This window comes from Indicator indicator, chromosome Z (assembly GCF_027791375.1).
Source record: "Indicator indicator isolate 239-I01 chromosome Z, UM_Iind_1.1, whole genome shotgun sequence".
Classification (NCBI taxonomy): Eukaryota; Metazoa; Chordata; class Aves; order Piciformes; family Indicatoridae; genus Indicator; species Indicator indicator.
The window spans coordinates 82,084,759-82,099,548 of record NC_072053.1 but is presented as its reverse complement, the minus strand read 5'-3'; the positions used below and the strand labels follow the sequence as shown (position 1 = coordinate 82,099,548).

Genomic DNA, 14,790 nt, shown 5'->3' with positions numbered 1-14,790 from the left:
AACCCAACCAAGCCAAACCAAACTAAACAAAACCAACCAACCAAGCCAAACCTAACTAACCAAACCCAACCAAGCCAAACCAAACTAAACAAAACCAACCAACCAAGCCAAACCTAACTAACCAAACCCAACCAAGCCAAACCAAACTAAACAAAACCAACCAACCAAGCCAAACCTAACTAACCCAAACCAACCAAGCCAAACCTAACTAACCCAAACCAACCAAGCCAAACCTAACTAACCCAAACCAACCAAGCCAAACCTAACTAACCAAAACCAACGAAGCCAAACCAAACTAAACAAAACCAACCAACCAAGCCAAACCTAACCAAACCCAACCAAGCCAAACCAAACTAAACAAAACCAACCAACCAAGCCAAACCTAACTAACCAAACCCAACCAAGCCAAACCAAACTAAACAAAACCAACCAACCAAGCCAAACCTAACTAAGCCAAACCAACCAAGCCAAACCTAACTAACCCAAACCAACCAAGCCAAACCTAACTAACCAAAACCAACGAAGCCAAACCAAACTAAACAAAACCAACCAACCAAGCCAAACCTAACTAACCAAACCCAACCAAGCCAAACCAAACTAAACAAAACCAACCAACCAAGCCAAACCTAACTAAGCCAAACCAACCAAGCCAAACCTAACTAACCCAAGCCAACCAAGCCAAACCTAACTAACCAAAACCAACGAAGCCAAACCAAACTAACCAAAACCAACCAACCAAGCCAAACCAAACTAACCAAAACCAACCAACCAAGCCAAACCTAACTAACCAAAACCATCCAAGCCAAACCAAACTAACCAAAACCAACAAACCAAGCCAAACCAAAACCAACCAAGCCAAACCAAACTAACCAAAACCAACCAACCAAGCCAAACCAAAACCAACCAACCAAGCCAAACCTAACTAACCCAAGCCAACCAAGCCAAACCTAACTAACCCAAGCCAACCAAGCCAAACCTAACTAACCAAAACCAACCAAGCCAAACCAACTAACCAAAACAAAGCCAATCAATGAAACCTATCCAACGAACCAAAAACCAACCAAAAAAAGGGGGGAGGGGAAAGCATAAAAAGAAAAAAACCACCAAACCAACCAACAACAACAAAAAAAATCCCCCAAACAACCCCCCGTTTTAGACGTCAATAAATACACAGAAGTAAATTGGTGGTTATGAGGTTGCTGGTCCTTTGTTTTCTCAGGGTGAGATTCACTAACCCTGTGTCTGATACAGCTTCTGAGGAGGAGGCCCAGATCTAATCTGTCATGGTCAGATCTGCCAGAAGCAGCTCATCCTCTTGTTATCATGACTGAAAGGTTTAATGCAGTCAGTTTGCTTTTAAGTACTCATTAGCTAGTGGAGCAGTTGGTGTCATCAGATGTGCTGGTCCCTTCTGATGTTTTATTACCCTGGACCTTTTAAGAATTTAATCACTTTTTCATTTCACAGTGTTCAAATAAATGGAAACACTCTCTTTGCTGAAGAGTGACAACCCCCAGAGTCTCCTGGAACCCTTTTTTCACTCAAATCAGGGAATTTTTTGGCTTGGAAAAGACCTTCAAGATCACTGAGTCCAACCGTTCTCTAACTCTACCAAGCCTGGTTCAGAACCATGTCCCTCAGCACCACATCTCTGCCTCTTTTAAACACCTCCAGGGTTGGTGTTTCAACCACCTCCCTGGGCAGTCTGTTGCAGTGATTGAGAACCCTTGCAGTGAAGAAGTTTCTTCTAAGGTCCAGCCTAAACCTGCCCTGGTGCAACTTAGCTGTCCTGTGTGAGGACCTGCCAGGTCAGTTTGGGGTGTCACTCTTTGGTGGCATGTCAAGGTGAAAGACACTTTGAATTGGAAGCTGAGTTACCAGAACTCCTTTTGCAGTGCTGGCAGACAAGGTCAGCAGAGTTCTGAAGGTGAGCAACTTTTGGTGGCTTTATCAACAAATGCCACTTAGCAGTGGAGTGCCCCTGACCTGCTGTGTTTGTGCTCTTTAAGAGCAGCAGAAAAAGATGGGGGAGTTCCATTTCTTTCAGCCCACTAATTCCTCACAGTTGTTTCCAACTTAAAAGCATGACAGTTCAATGACCCTCTCAGCCAAAACCTCATGAAAGATTAGTTTCCAGTCTTCTTCCACCTCTGCAGTTCTCCAAAACCAGTGGATGCTTCACTGGGTTAAGAACTGCCTGGACGGCTGAGCCCAAGAGTGGTGGTGAATGGAGTTAAATCCAGATGGTGGCTGGTCACCTCTGGTGTTCCCCAGGGCTCAGTGCTGGGGCCAGTTCTCTTTTAACATCTTTATCAATGATCTGGATGAGGGAAGTTTGCAGGTGAGTATAAACTGGGTGGGAGTATTGATCTGCTTGAGGGTAGGAAGGCTCTGCACAGGGATCTGGACAGGCTGGATCAATGGGCTGAGGCCTGTGGGATGAGGTTAACAAAGCCAAGTGCTGGGTCCTGCACTGGGGTCACAACAACCTCTGCAATGCTGCAGGCTTTGGGCAGGGTAGCTGGAAGCTGCCAAGCAGAAAAGGACCTGGGGGTGCTGGTTGACAGCAGCTGCAGATGAGCAAGCAGTGTGCCCAGGTGGCCAAGAAGGCCACCAGCATCCTGGCCTGGATCAGGAATAGTGTGGCCAGCAGGAGTACAGCAGTGATTGTGCCCCTGGAAGCAGCACTGGGGAGGCCACACCTTGAATACTGAGTTTGGCTTTGGGCCCCTCACTCCAAGAAGGACCTTGAGGGGATGGAGCAGATCCAGAGATGGGCAACAAAATTCTGAAGGCTCTAGAGGAGCCTTGTGTGAGGAGAGGCTGAGGGTACTGGGATTGTTTGTTCTGGAGAAGAGGAGGCTGAGAGAAGACCTCATTGCTCTCTACAACTCCCTGAAAGGAGGCTGGAGTGAGGTGGGAGTTGGTCTCTTCTCCTGAGTATCAGGTGACAAGATGAGAGGAAATGGCCTGAAATTGTGCCAGGGGAGGCTTAGGTTGGAGATTAGGAACAATTTCTTTGCTGCAAGAGTGGTCAGGCATGGGAACAGGCTGCCCAGGGAAGTGGTGGAGTCCCCATCCCTGGAGGTGTTCAAGAGTGGTGTGGACGTGGCACTTTGGGATATGGTTTAGTGGGGATGGTGATCTTAGGTTGATGGTTGGACTGGGCAACCTAAGAGATCTTTTCCAACCAAAGCAATTGTGTGATTCTATTAAAAAGTAAAGAAATTTTTTGAGCTCCTTCTGTGCTGGCCCAGCTGCTGCTCCAGTTGTGCTGAGACACCTTGCACGTGGTTCCTCATCCGATGCAATGACTCCTTTCTGGCCATGGTGAAGGAATCATAGAATCAACCAGGTTGGAAGAGACCTCCAAGATCATCCAGTCCAACCTATCCCCCAGCCCTATCCAATCAACCAGACCATGGCACCAAGTGCCTCATCCAGGCTTCTCTTGAACATCTCCAGGGATGATGACTCCACCACCTCCCTGGGCAGCACATTCCAATGGACAATCATCCTCTCTGTGAAGAACTTCCTCCTCACACCCAGCCTGTACCTCCCCTGGCACAGCTTGAGACTGTGTCCTCTCGTTCTGCTGCTGCTTGCCTGGGAGAAGAGACCAACCCCTACCTGGCTACAACCAGGAAGCCTGTGCTTGGGGCATAGCTGAGTCCTTGCCTGTGGCAGATGGTGCAGACAGCCCACTTGCAAGTGCAGGATTTTGTTTGGTCACTTAAAAGATCTCTGCATCTCCTGGAGACAGCCTCCAGCCCTGCTGGCAGACCTGTGGCACAGAACGCCTTGTTCTGCTTGTGGTGAGATGTGATTACAGGGTACACTCAACAGAAAGGGGATTAGCATGGACAAGGAAATCTCTTGCCCCAGCCCAAGGCTGCGTTGTGCTAATCCTGACCCACCTAGCAGTGCACAACAGTGACTGTCAGAGTGTCTAAATCACACAACCTCCTTCAGCTGTCTCTAAGAAACCAGCAGTAAATTCCCTCCTGAACGCCAGCCAACACAAAACCCCCTCTGCAAGGTTTCACTCCTCCAGCAGAGCACTGAAGCCAGGGCTAAAGGGGGAAGGGAGCCCTCAGGCTGTGAGTCACACATCCCCTTCTGCCCAGGAACAAACTCACTCCTAGGTCCCCACTGGGGCTTTAATAAGGGATTAAAAGAAACTCTGCAGCTTGAGAGTGCTACCCCTGTGGCCATCCGGCATCGTGAGGCAGCAGCCCTGCTGTGCTGCACAAACTGTCCAGGAGTCTTTAACCCCCACTGAAAAAAATCATTGTTTTCTTAGAAAACGGCCTTTATCTGGGGATTTTGCAGCATTTCCTACTCCTTCAGGTTTAATGAAAAGTGATGATGGGAAACAAGTTAACTGTAGGGCTAAACATTTACTGTTTTCTATAGTACTTCCATTTTCTACAATGCTCCTGTCTCTTCTACATAGTCCTCAATTTAGTCCTCAGTTGGGGGTTCAGATTAGAAGATACTTGAACAAAGATGGGCTTGGGTGGTAGTAACAAGTTCTTTACCGTGAGGGTGTTGGAACACTGGAACAGGTTGCCTAGGGAGGTGGTCACAGCCTCATCCCTGGAAATACTCAAGGTGAGGCTCAACAGAGCACTGGGCAACCTGATCTAGTTGAGGATATCCCTGCTGACTGCATGACCTTTGGAGGTCCCTTCCAACCCAAACCATTCTATGATGACTGCTAAGTTCACACACAGATGATGTGTTACCTCCAGGCCTTTCTCTGTACCTGCTTGTGAGTCCTCGTAGCATTCACAGTAAATGTTTCACACTGGGGGTGTGTGGGGTGGGGTTTTTTGGGTTGGTTGGTTTTTTTTTTTTGGTACAACTAGGAAATTTAGAGGGCAGCTTTGCAGAAAGTATAAATCCATCTTCACAACAAGATGGGTAAGATCTCAGATGAGCTTCCCAAAAACACAGCTGTGCCGTGGAGTGCCTCTGAGCTTACCACGTCTCAGAAATCGCTGCGAGCCCCCAGAGCTCCTTGCGGATTTATTTTAGTTGCTTGGTTTTTAAAACACCAGTGTGTTAGAAACTTGCCTGCAAAAGTAGCTAATGCAAAACATGTGTTCAGCATGTCACTTCCAAATGTCCAAATCCCAGTATTTTTAGAAGCTGATTTCCTGAGGACGAGAAGATAATCAAATGTTCTGTCTGCCTTCACGTAAGGTATTTGACTTGCATGTCAGATTTCTTCTTCTCTCCTCCTGCTTTGGAAAGGTTTTTCTTTCAGATGCAGGACTGAATATATTTTTTTAATTTCTGTTATCCTTTTACCCCTCACCCCCCCCCCCTTTTTTTTTTTTTTTAAACCTACAAGTTTCTGGGTGTTGGACCAAGCCCAGAGTTTTCCAGTAGCCCATACTGTTCAGAAAGTTGAAATGGCTGGAGGTGAAGTGTAGGTGGTACAAAAGCTTTGAAGAGGAAGCAATGGGAAGTGGGCAGGTAGGAAGGCAAGGCAGAGATGAATCATGGAATGGTTTTGGGTTGGAAGGGACCTTAAAGATCATTTACTTCTATACCTCCTGCCATGGGCAGGGACACCTCCCACTGGCCCAGGTTGCTCAAGGCCTCATCCATCCTGGCTTTGAACACCTCCAGGGAGGGGGCATCCACATCCTCCTTGGGCAACCTGTTCCAGTTTCTCCCCACCCTCACTGGAAAGAATTTCTTCCTAATCTCCTGTCTAAATCTCCCCTCTTCCAGCTTAAAACCATTGCCCCATATCCTGTCACAAGCCCCTGTAAAAAGTCCTCCCCCAGCTCTCCTGTAGCCCCCTTCAGGTACTGGAAGGCTGCTCTAAGGTCTCCCCAAAGCCTTCTCTTCTCCAGACTGAACAGCCCCAACTCTCTCAGCCTGTCCCCATAGGGGAGGTGCTCCAGCTCCCTGGTCATCTTCAGGACATGATCAGAAGCTGGAACAAGTATTACAGGAAGGGAACAATTTGCTCTGTTACCCAAGGAATGTGGTGCTTCCTTTCAGAGCTGCTCTGCTTTCCATTGCTTGTGGCATTTTCAAAGGCCTGTTGATAATGGGCTGTGGCAGATGATGGTGCAGGAACTGATGGAGTAAAGAGGAGGGCTTTGCTTCTGAAGAGGCCAGAGCTCTGCTTACTGCTTTTATTAATGCCTGTGATGGCTTGAGTGGAGGAAATCCACTTCTCTCCTTGGGATAATGTGGGCCCTTGAGCTCTTGACCTTACAATTCAAGAAGTCCTTCCTTTTTGTGGCAGTGGCATGCATTGTTTTCCATAGACTTCCTTTTCTGTCTGCAAATACCCTTCCCATGTCCTTGAATCTGTTACTCTTGTTGGTGGGCATGCTGAGCAATTGCTTCCCCTTTTAGAATGAAGCCTGAATATGGAGGCAAAAAGTGTTTTACCCTAGTGGTGGTCACAGTACACTGTGAAGTGGCTCCTCTGGAGAAAGCTGTGTGGACATCTCTGCAGCCTCTGTCTTGCCAACCTCTTTGTTTTGCCAGCAGTGAAACCCTTCAAGTAAAACAACATTCTGAGGCTCCTCTGGCTCCTTGTCAGCCAAAAGCATTCAAGGACAGGAACCTGAGCAACCTGGACTAGTGGATGGGAGTTGGAACTGGATGATCTTTAATGTCCCATCCAGCTCAAACTATTCCATGGTTTATGATAGCCATTGTTTGGGTAGTTTGTTGGGTTTGGGTTTCTTATTTTGAGAAAACTTATTTTCAGAATTAATGTCTCTGGTGGCATTCAAAGGTCAAGGAAGGGGCAAGAGTACAAGCACATGCCTGCTCCACCATCCGTCTTACCTGCTGCAAGTCCCTCTTCCTGGTGTGTTTTCTGTTCATGCCTGCAAGACACACTGAATGGCAGAGGGTATGTCTCCTGCAGGAGAAGGAAAAGCATTTTTATGTCTTTGTGGGTGCCTCAACATCTGTCAGGGTGAAACCAGCAGAGGATTAGCACCCAGTCCTTGTAGGAAAGCAGAATTTGGGAAAATCTTTCAGGTATTGGGAAGCCCCAAACAGTAGGACATTGAGTTGCTGAAGCAGGTCCAGAGAAGGGCAATGAAGCTGGGGGATGTCTGGAGAACAGGGCTGGTGAGGAGCAGCTGAGGGACCTGAGGTTGTTTAGTTTGGAGAAAAGGAGGCTGAGGGGAGACCTCATTGCTTTCTACAACTCCCTGGAAGGAGGCTGGAGAGAGGTGGGGGTTGGTCTCTTCTCCCAGGTAATAAGCAATAGGATGAGAGGAAATGTCCTGAAATTGCACCAGGAGAGGTTTAGGTTGGACATTGGGAAGATTTTCTTTGCTGCAAGAGTGGTCAGGGACTGGAACAGGCTGCTCAGGGAGGTGGTGGAGTCCCCATCCCTGGAGGTGTTCTGGAACCCTGTGGGACACGTTCTGATGGCCACGGTGGCAGCTGATGATTTGGCATATCTCAACATCAGACTCCAGTTTGCTTCCCCATGCTGATGATGAATTTGCCCTCATTTCTCCCTTCTTTGCCTCAGTCCAGGCTCTCTGGTGGTGGATCTGTAGACAGCAGCTGACAGGCTGTCAGGGTGCTGTCTCCTCCCCTCTGTAGCTGTTGGTATCTCTCCACATGTTTGCAGGCTGCGGTCATGCTGCTGCCTGGCCGCCCCCTGAATCATTCTTGTCTAAATTGACTTATATTTAGCACTGTTGTTCTGTTCCCTCAGTCCATCCTGTCAGCTGCGTGACAAATCTCTGTTCCCTGAATGCTGTCCAACCTCTAAATATGAATTGCCACGACTTAGGGGCTGTGCAAAGGCTTCTGCTTGAAAGCACACTCCCTGAAACACCCCAGGGGCTTCTCTGGCACCTACCTGCCCCCCCAGCCCTGGGGCAGAGTGGGTGAAAACCATGCTGGAGTTTTCTAGAGCCTAGGCTGGATATTAGGAAGAATATCTTGCCTGCCAGAGTGGTCAGGCATTGGAACAAGCAGCCCAGGGAGATGGTGGAGTCACCATCCCTGGAGGTGTTCAGAAAATGAGTTAGATGTGGCACTTCAGAACACAGTAATGGAGGTGTTGGATCTTAGAGATCTTTCCCAAGCTTACTGATCATTTTAGGAGATGATTTATGGCAGAAAACGAGTCCCAGAGGGATGCTTCTGGTGGCTGGAAGCTTTGACCTTGAGTGGGGCTGCAAGTACCATTCCCATGCTTTTTGTGGAGTACCCCAGGAAACCCCTCCTCTGCCACGTGCAGTGGTTTCCTTTGGAGTGGTTTCTGGGTGGGTTCCAGGCTTCCTCACAGCAGCACAGCCCTGTGGTCAAGGCCCTTTCAGGCAGGAGGTTCAGTAGAGGTGTGAGGATCATAAGATGCTGGCAAAAAATCCTCCTGATTTAAGAATTTTAATACCTAATTTTTTTTAAGGATTTTAATACCTATCTAGTGTGCTGGGTCCTGCACTAGGGTCACAACAAGCCCCTGCAACACTCCAGGCCGGAGGCAGAGTGGCTGGAAACTGCTCAGCAGAGAAAGGTCTGAGGATGAATGTGTGCCCAGGTGGCTAAGAAGGCCAAGAGTATCCTGGCTTGGATCAGCAACAGTGTGGCCAGCAGGGCTGGTGACGGTTGTGGAGAACAGGTCTTCTGAGGAGCAGCTGAGGGAAGTGGAGTTGTTCAGCCTGGAGAATGGAGGCTGAGGAGAGCCTTTTTCCCTCTTTACAGCTGCCTCAAAGGAGGTTGGAGCAAGGTGGATGTTGGTCTCCCAGGAAACAAGCCATAGGGTGAGAGAAGTGGCTTCAGGCTGCACCAGGGCAAGGTTAGGTTTGATAGCAGAAGAGTCTTCTTCATTGGAACAGGCTGCCCACGGCAGGGTTTGAATCCCATCCCTGGGGTTATCTAAAAAGAAGAGTGGTGCTGAGGGACATGGCCTAGCACCAGGCTTGGTAGAGTTCATGATCTTGAAGGTCTTTTTTACACCCAAACAATTCTATCAGTTCCTGGGGAAGGACGTGCCAGTGCCCGCCCCAGACACTCTCATTTTGTGATCAGGAAATACCTCTGAGATGCAGCAGTAGTTTTCCTGCCTAGTCATGGCTTTTGGCTAATCCTTTTTCCTTGTCTCCTTTCAGGCTTCCAAGATACCACAGAACTGCTGCCCGCTTCTGGTGTTTGTGAATCCGAAGAGCGGTGGTTTAAAAGGCCGGGATCTGTTGTACAGCTTCAGAAAGCTGCTGAACCCACATCAGGTCTTTGAACTTACCAATGGTGGCCCACTGCCTGGGTAAGTCATCATGTCCTGTCATTTTTTTTTTTTTTTGTATATGTCTTTTAATTTTTTGAAAGGATGGGTCAGGTTGTGTCCAGCTCTGAGGCCCTCAGCGCAAGAAGGACGAGAACCTGATGGAGAGGGTCCACAGGAGAGCCACAAAGATGGTCAGAGGGCTGGGACACCTCTGCTATGAGGGCAGGCTGAGAGAGTTGGGTCTGTTCAGCCTGGAGAAGAGAAGGCTCCAGGAAGACCTTATAGTGGCCTTCCAGTACCTGAAGGGGGCCTACAAGAAAGCTGGGGAGGAACTGTTTCCAAGGGCATGTAGCGCTAGGACAGGGAGCAGTGGTTTTAAACTAGAGCAGGATAGGTTTAGGCTGGACATGAGGAAGAAGTTCTTTACTGTGAGGGTGGTGGAACATGGTAACAGTCTGCCCAGGGAGGTGGTGGAGGCCCCATCCCTGCATACATTCAAAGTCAAGCTTGCTGCAGCTCTGAGCAGCCTATTCTAGTTGGGGATGTTTCTGCTGATGGCAAGGGGCTTGGACTAGATGACCTTTAAAGGTCCTTTCCAACCCCATGCATTCTGTGGTTCTATGATTCTAGATTTGCTTATTATGAAGATCTGAGTTGCTTCTGTTCTGTGCCTGAAGATCAGAGCAGGGGGTTTATCCTTCTGCCTGCTTCCCTCTGTGAGAACAGATTTCAACATGGAGGTTCTCTAAAGAAAACAGAGCAGCTCCTGATGGTTGTGCTTGTGTCCAGTCTCAGAGTCCAGCCCTGGGAAAGTGGTGCTCACTTTGCAGTAAAACAGCTTGAAAGTCTTTCAAAAATAAAAATATTTTATAGTTGAATGGGGATGGAAAGAGAAATGTCACAGTGCCCGCTGCAGGCTGGGTTTTGCTTTTTATTTCCTCTCAACGTTTCATGGGAACCAGTAACAGGAAAGCATCATAAAGTTTTCTGTTTTGACTCTTGAAACTTGGCCCATGGCTGCAGGATGAACAGGGCCTGCCTGCCTACAGCTGCAGCATGTCTTAACTGCAAGGAACAGAACATAACGTGCTCGTGGGGAGGCAGGAACCCGTGGCTCGATTTAATCAACACCACTCTGTTACCAGCTTCATCAAACTGGAAGCCCTGGTTTGCTCAGAGCAGCCTCCCTCTTTCAGCACTGAATTGTCATGGCAAGCTGTTCGAAACAAAAGCTTTCCTGGGAGAAACACAGCTTGTGCAGGAGGCAAGAGAAACAAGCTGCAGGAGCTGTGAGGTTTTTGGCTGGAGCTGTGTGGTGGTTGTCTGTCTGATGCAGTTCAAGTTGCCACTTCAGCCATTTCTCCATTTTCATTTTGTTTGGCCCACAAAAAAAAAAAAAAAAAAAAACAAACTTCTGTAGCTTTAAAAGCAAACTGTTGCCACTTGTTTGGTTGCTTCCTGTAGAATGGGGAAATAAAAACTCCTCTGCGAGGTTATCTGGGGATGTAGGATGAAAACACACAAAAACTGAGAGCAACCATGAAAAGTGTGCTGGGAGGAAGGAAATGTACTATGAGTCCTATGACTGAGTGGGAAAAACAAAAACCAGCACTGATCAACATCTCCGCTAGGATGCAGACTTAGAGATGTCCACATTGAAATTGTGGACACTTGGATCATAGAATCATAGAATAGTTTCGGTTGGAAAAGACTTCTAAGGTCATTGAGTCCAACCATCAACTCAAATGTCACCATGCCTGCTAAACCAAGTCCCCAAGTGCCATGTCCACACGATTCTTGAACACCTCCAGGGATGGGGACTTCACTACCTCTCTGAGCAGCCTGTTCCAATCCCTGACCACTCTTCCGGCAAAGAATTTTTTCCTCATCTCCATCCTAAACCTCCCGTGGCACGATTTCAGGCCACTTCCTCTCATCCTATCACCTGACACTGGGGAGAAGAGACCAACCCCCACCTCACTGCAGAGTCCTTTCAGGGAGTTGTAGAGAGCAATGAGGTCTCCTCTCAACCTCCTCTACTCCAGACTAAACACTCCCAGTTCCCTCAGCTGCTGTTCACCAGATCTGTTCTCCAGACCCTTCCCCAGCTTCATTGCCCTCCTCTGGACACACTCCAGCACCCTCAGTGCCCTTCTTGGAGTGAGGTACCCAAAAGATCTCTGTGTCTTTGGTGCAAAAGGAAGTGATTAGCAATGTAACTTGAGCTGTGAAGAATTCTAGAGGATTGTGGTTTTCCACTCTTTTTAAACAGCTTTATCTAAAAGTTTCTTTATTTCTACTCACCTTGAAGCTGACCCTGACCCCAGTGGCAGGGCCACAGGGGCAAAGCACAACAACCATACGTGCTTGCTCTTCCTGGTCTGTGTTGTAACCTTTCTTTTCCACTTTTCTTTGTTCCTGAATGGAGGTTCCACACCTTCTCCAATGTCCCTTCCTTCCGGGTGCTGGTGTGTGGTGGGGACGGCACCGTCGGATGGGTCCTCGGCGCGCTGGAGGAGATCAGGCACAAGCTGGTGTGCTCAGAGCCCTCTGTTGCCATCTTACCTTTAGGAACAGGTGAGGATCACAGTGAGCACTGGGTTTGTGTGTGGGTTGTTTTGGGGTTTTATGAGGGCAGAAGTTTTTATCTTCATTTATCCACCTGACAAAACAGGTTTGCAGTAGGGATGCCGTGGGTCAGTTCTGGCCGGCGCTGGAGAGTGAGTGCAGTGCCAGCTGCATCAAGGAGGTGTCAGCCCTGCTTTCTGAAGGGAGAAGGAGGGCAAGAGGGTTGGTGTGGGTGTCTGTCAGTGGGCAAGAGGTGGAGAGGGCAAAACAGTCTTCCCCTGGCAACCACAGGTGCATCAGAGCTCACTGCAAAACAACTCCATGAAAGAATTTTCTCTTGTTACGGAGTTCTCACCTCCATGAAAGATTTTTCCATTGTTAGGGAGCTCTGAGCTCCATGAAAGATTTTTCCATTGTCATGGAGATCTCACCTCCATGAAAGATTTCTCCATTGTTAGGGAGCTCTCAGCTCCATGAAAGATTTTTCCATTGTCATGGAGATCTCAGCTCTGTGAGAGGTTTTTCCCTTGTTATGGAGCTCCCAACTCAGGAAAGAGTCTTCTCTTGTTATGGAGTTCTCAGCTCTATGAAAGATTTTTTGCATTGTTGTGGAGCTCTCAGCTCCATGGAAGATTTTTTTTTTCTCTCGTTATGGAGCTCCCAGCTCCATGAAAGATTTTTTTTTCTCTCATTATGGAGCTCCCAACTCCATGAAAGATTTTTTTTTTCTTGTTATGGAGCTCTCAGTTCCATGAAAGATTTTCCCATGCTTATGGAGCTCCCAACTCCATGAAAGATTTTCCCCTGGTTATGGAGCTCCCAACTCCATGAAAGATTTTCCCATGCTTATAGAGCTCCAGCTCCATGAAAGATTTTCCCATGGTTCTGGAGCTCCCAGCTCCATGAAAGCGTTTCCCATCCTTTTTTGTGAGCACCAGGCTCTGTGTGGCTGTGAGCACAGCTGCAGCCACACCACCACTGAGGTATTTTTTTCTGCTTACTCAGCCTACCCTGACCACCTCCATGACTTGCTTGGAGCCACCTTCATGTGATTTGCTTTGGATGATGCAGTTTTTGATGCCTGTAGCTAATTTACTCCTCTCTGGGGGTTCTTTACTGTTGCCCAGGTAATGACTTAGGGAGGGTCTTGCGCTGGGGAGCTGGCTACAGTGGGGAGGACCCCTACTCCATTCTGATCTCTGTGGATGAGGCAGATGATGTCCTTATGGATCGCTGGACTATCCTCCTGGATGCAGAGGAGCCAGCTAATGGTGCAGAGAATGGTGTGGCAGAACCTGAGCCTCCAAAGGTGAGCTGAACCCCCTCTGGGCTGGATTCTTAGGATTTGTTTGTTGTTGTAACAAAAACCAGCTGTTAAGGGAGTTTAATCTTTCTTTGCTAAGTTGTCCCTGAGCTTCACTGAGCACTTCCTCAGGGAGCACTGCATGCATCTGCATCTAGTGCTTCAGTTTTGGTGGGTCTGGTTGGCTGCAGGCAGAGGGTTGATGAAGAGATTGAGGTGACAATGGCACACCTGACTGCTTCAGTTGGGAGTAAATTGATTTCTCAAATGAAAAGAGCTTTCTATAGGAACACCAAACCGATTCTGGAAGACTAATGAAACTGCAGCATTGAATGAAAACCAAACATCCCCTCTCCCACACAAAAGTAGTGTCACCTTTTACAGAATCCCAGAATGGTGAGGGTTGTAAGGGACCTCTGTGAGGGATCATCCAGTCCAACCCCCCTGCTAAAGCTGGGTCACTTACAGCAGCTTGCCAAGGGTCACAGTGTCCAGGTGGGTTTGGAAGTCTCCAAGGACTCCACAACCTCTCTTGGCAGCCTGCTCCAAGGCTCCAGCACCCTCACACTAAAGAATTTTGTCCTCCTGTTCAGATGGAACCTCTTGGGTTCCAGTTTGGGCCGTCTGCCCTTGTCCTGTCACTGGGCACCACTGAAAAGAGTCTGGCCTCAGCCTCTTACCCCCCACCCTTCAGCTCTTGCTGAGCATTGAGAAGATTCCCATCCTGGCTGCTCTTCTCCAGGCTCAACAGCCCCGGGGCTCTCAACCTTTGCTCCTCAAAGAGATGCTCCAGGCCCCTCAGCACCTCTGTATCCTCTGCTGGACTTGCTCCAGTAGTTCCCTGTTTCTTTTGAACTGGAGAGCCCAGAACTGGACACAGTTCCCCACATGTGGCCTCACCAGCACAGCATGCAGGAGGAGGAGAACCTCTCTTGACCACAAGAGCACGTTCTTGGCTCATTTTCAACTCTCTTGTCTGACAGCACTCCTGTGGAAGCTGCTTTCCTGCAGGTCCCCCTTACGCAGGACCCTACACTTTCTCTTGGTGAGCTTCATGAGGTTCCTCTCCACCCAACTCTCTCCAGGCTGTCCAGGTCTCACTGAGTGGCAGCACAGCGTGATGGGGTGTCAGCCACACCTCCCAGTTCTGTATCCTCAGCAAATTGGCTGAGCATCCACTCTGTCCCTTCATCCAAGCTGTTGATGAAGTTGTTGAACAAGACTGGAGCCAGTCCCCCCGCAGACCCTCTTGACTTCCACAGTTTAATGAGTTGGCAGCACAATGGGAAGTAAATCTTTTTTGTCATCTCAGTGCCATCCTGTGCCATCTGCTGTATTCTCTGGGAGTGCAAGTCCCCATCCCTTCAATCCCTTTTTCATATGACAGGTTTCTGTTCAGGAAGATACAAATGTTAGTTGTAGATGGTGACACTGTTTGGGTTTGGTGACACCATCTATGGGTGGTGTAGATTGGCTCTGGTTATCTTCAGACAAAACAAAGATTGGACACCAAGGTGGCAATCAGGCAGTAGGAAGCTGTAAGAGTGATAGCAGATCACAGATCACAGGATGTTAGGGGTTAGAAGGGACCTCCACAGACATCAGGTCCAACCCCCCTGCCAGAGCAGGACCATAGAATCCAGCACAGGTGGCACAGGAATGATCCAGATGGGGCTTGAAAGTCTCC

The 14,790-nt window shown here is 48.5% G+C and overlaps 1 protein-coding gene across 1 annotated transcript in view; it reads left to right on the top strand.

Annotated features, from left to right (window-relative positions):
- DGKQ (diacylglycerol kinase theta) overlaps positions 1-14,790 on the top strand; it is a 125,921-nt gene that overhangs the window by 95,476 nt on the left and 15,655 nt on the right. Inside the window, exons 17-19 of the mRNA XM_054397647.1 lie at positions 9,120-9,271; positions 11,661-11,809; positions 12,928-13,109. Of these exons, the coding sequence (XP_054253622.1) occupies positions 9,120-9,271; positions 11,661-11,809; positions 12,928-13,109 (483 nt within the window). The remainder of the gene's footprint in view (positions 1-9,119; positions 9,272-11,660; positions 11,810-12,927; positions 13,110-14,790) is intronic.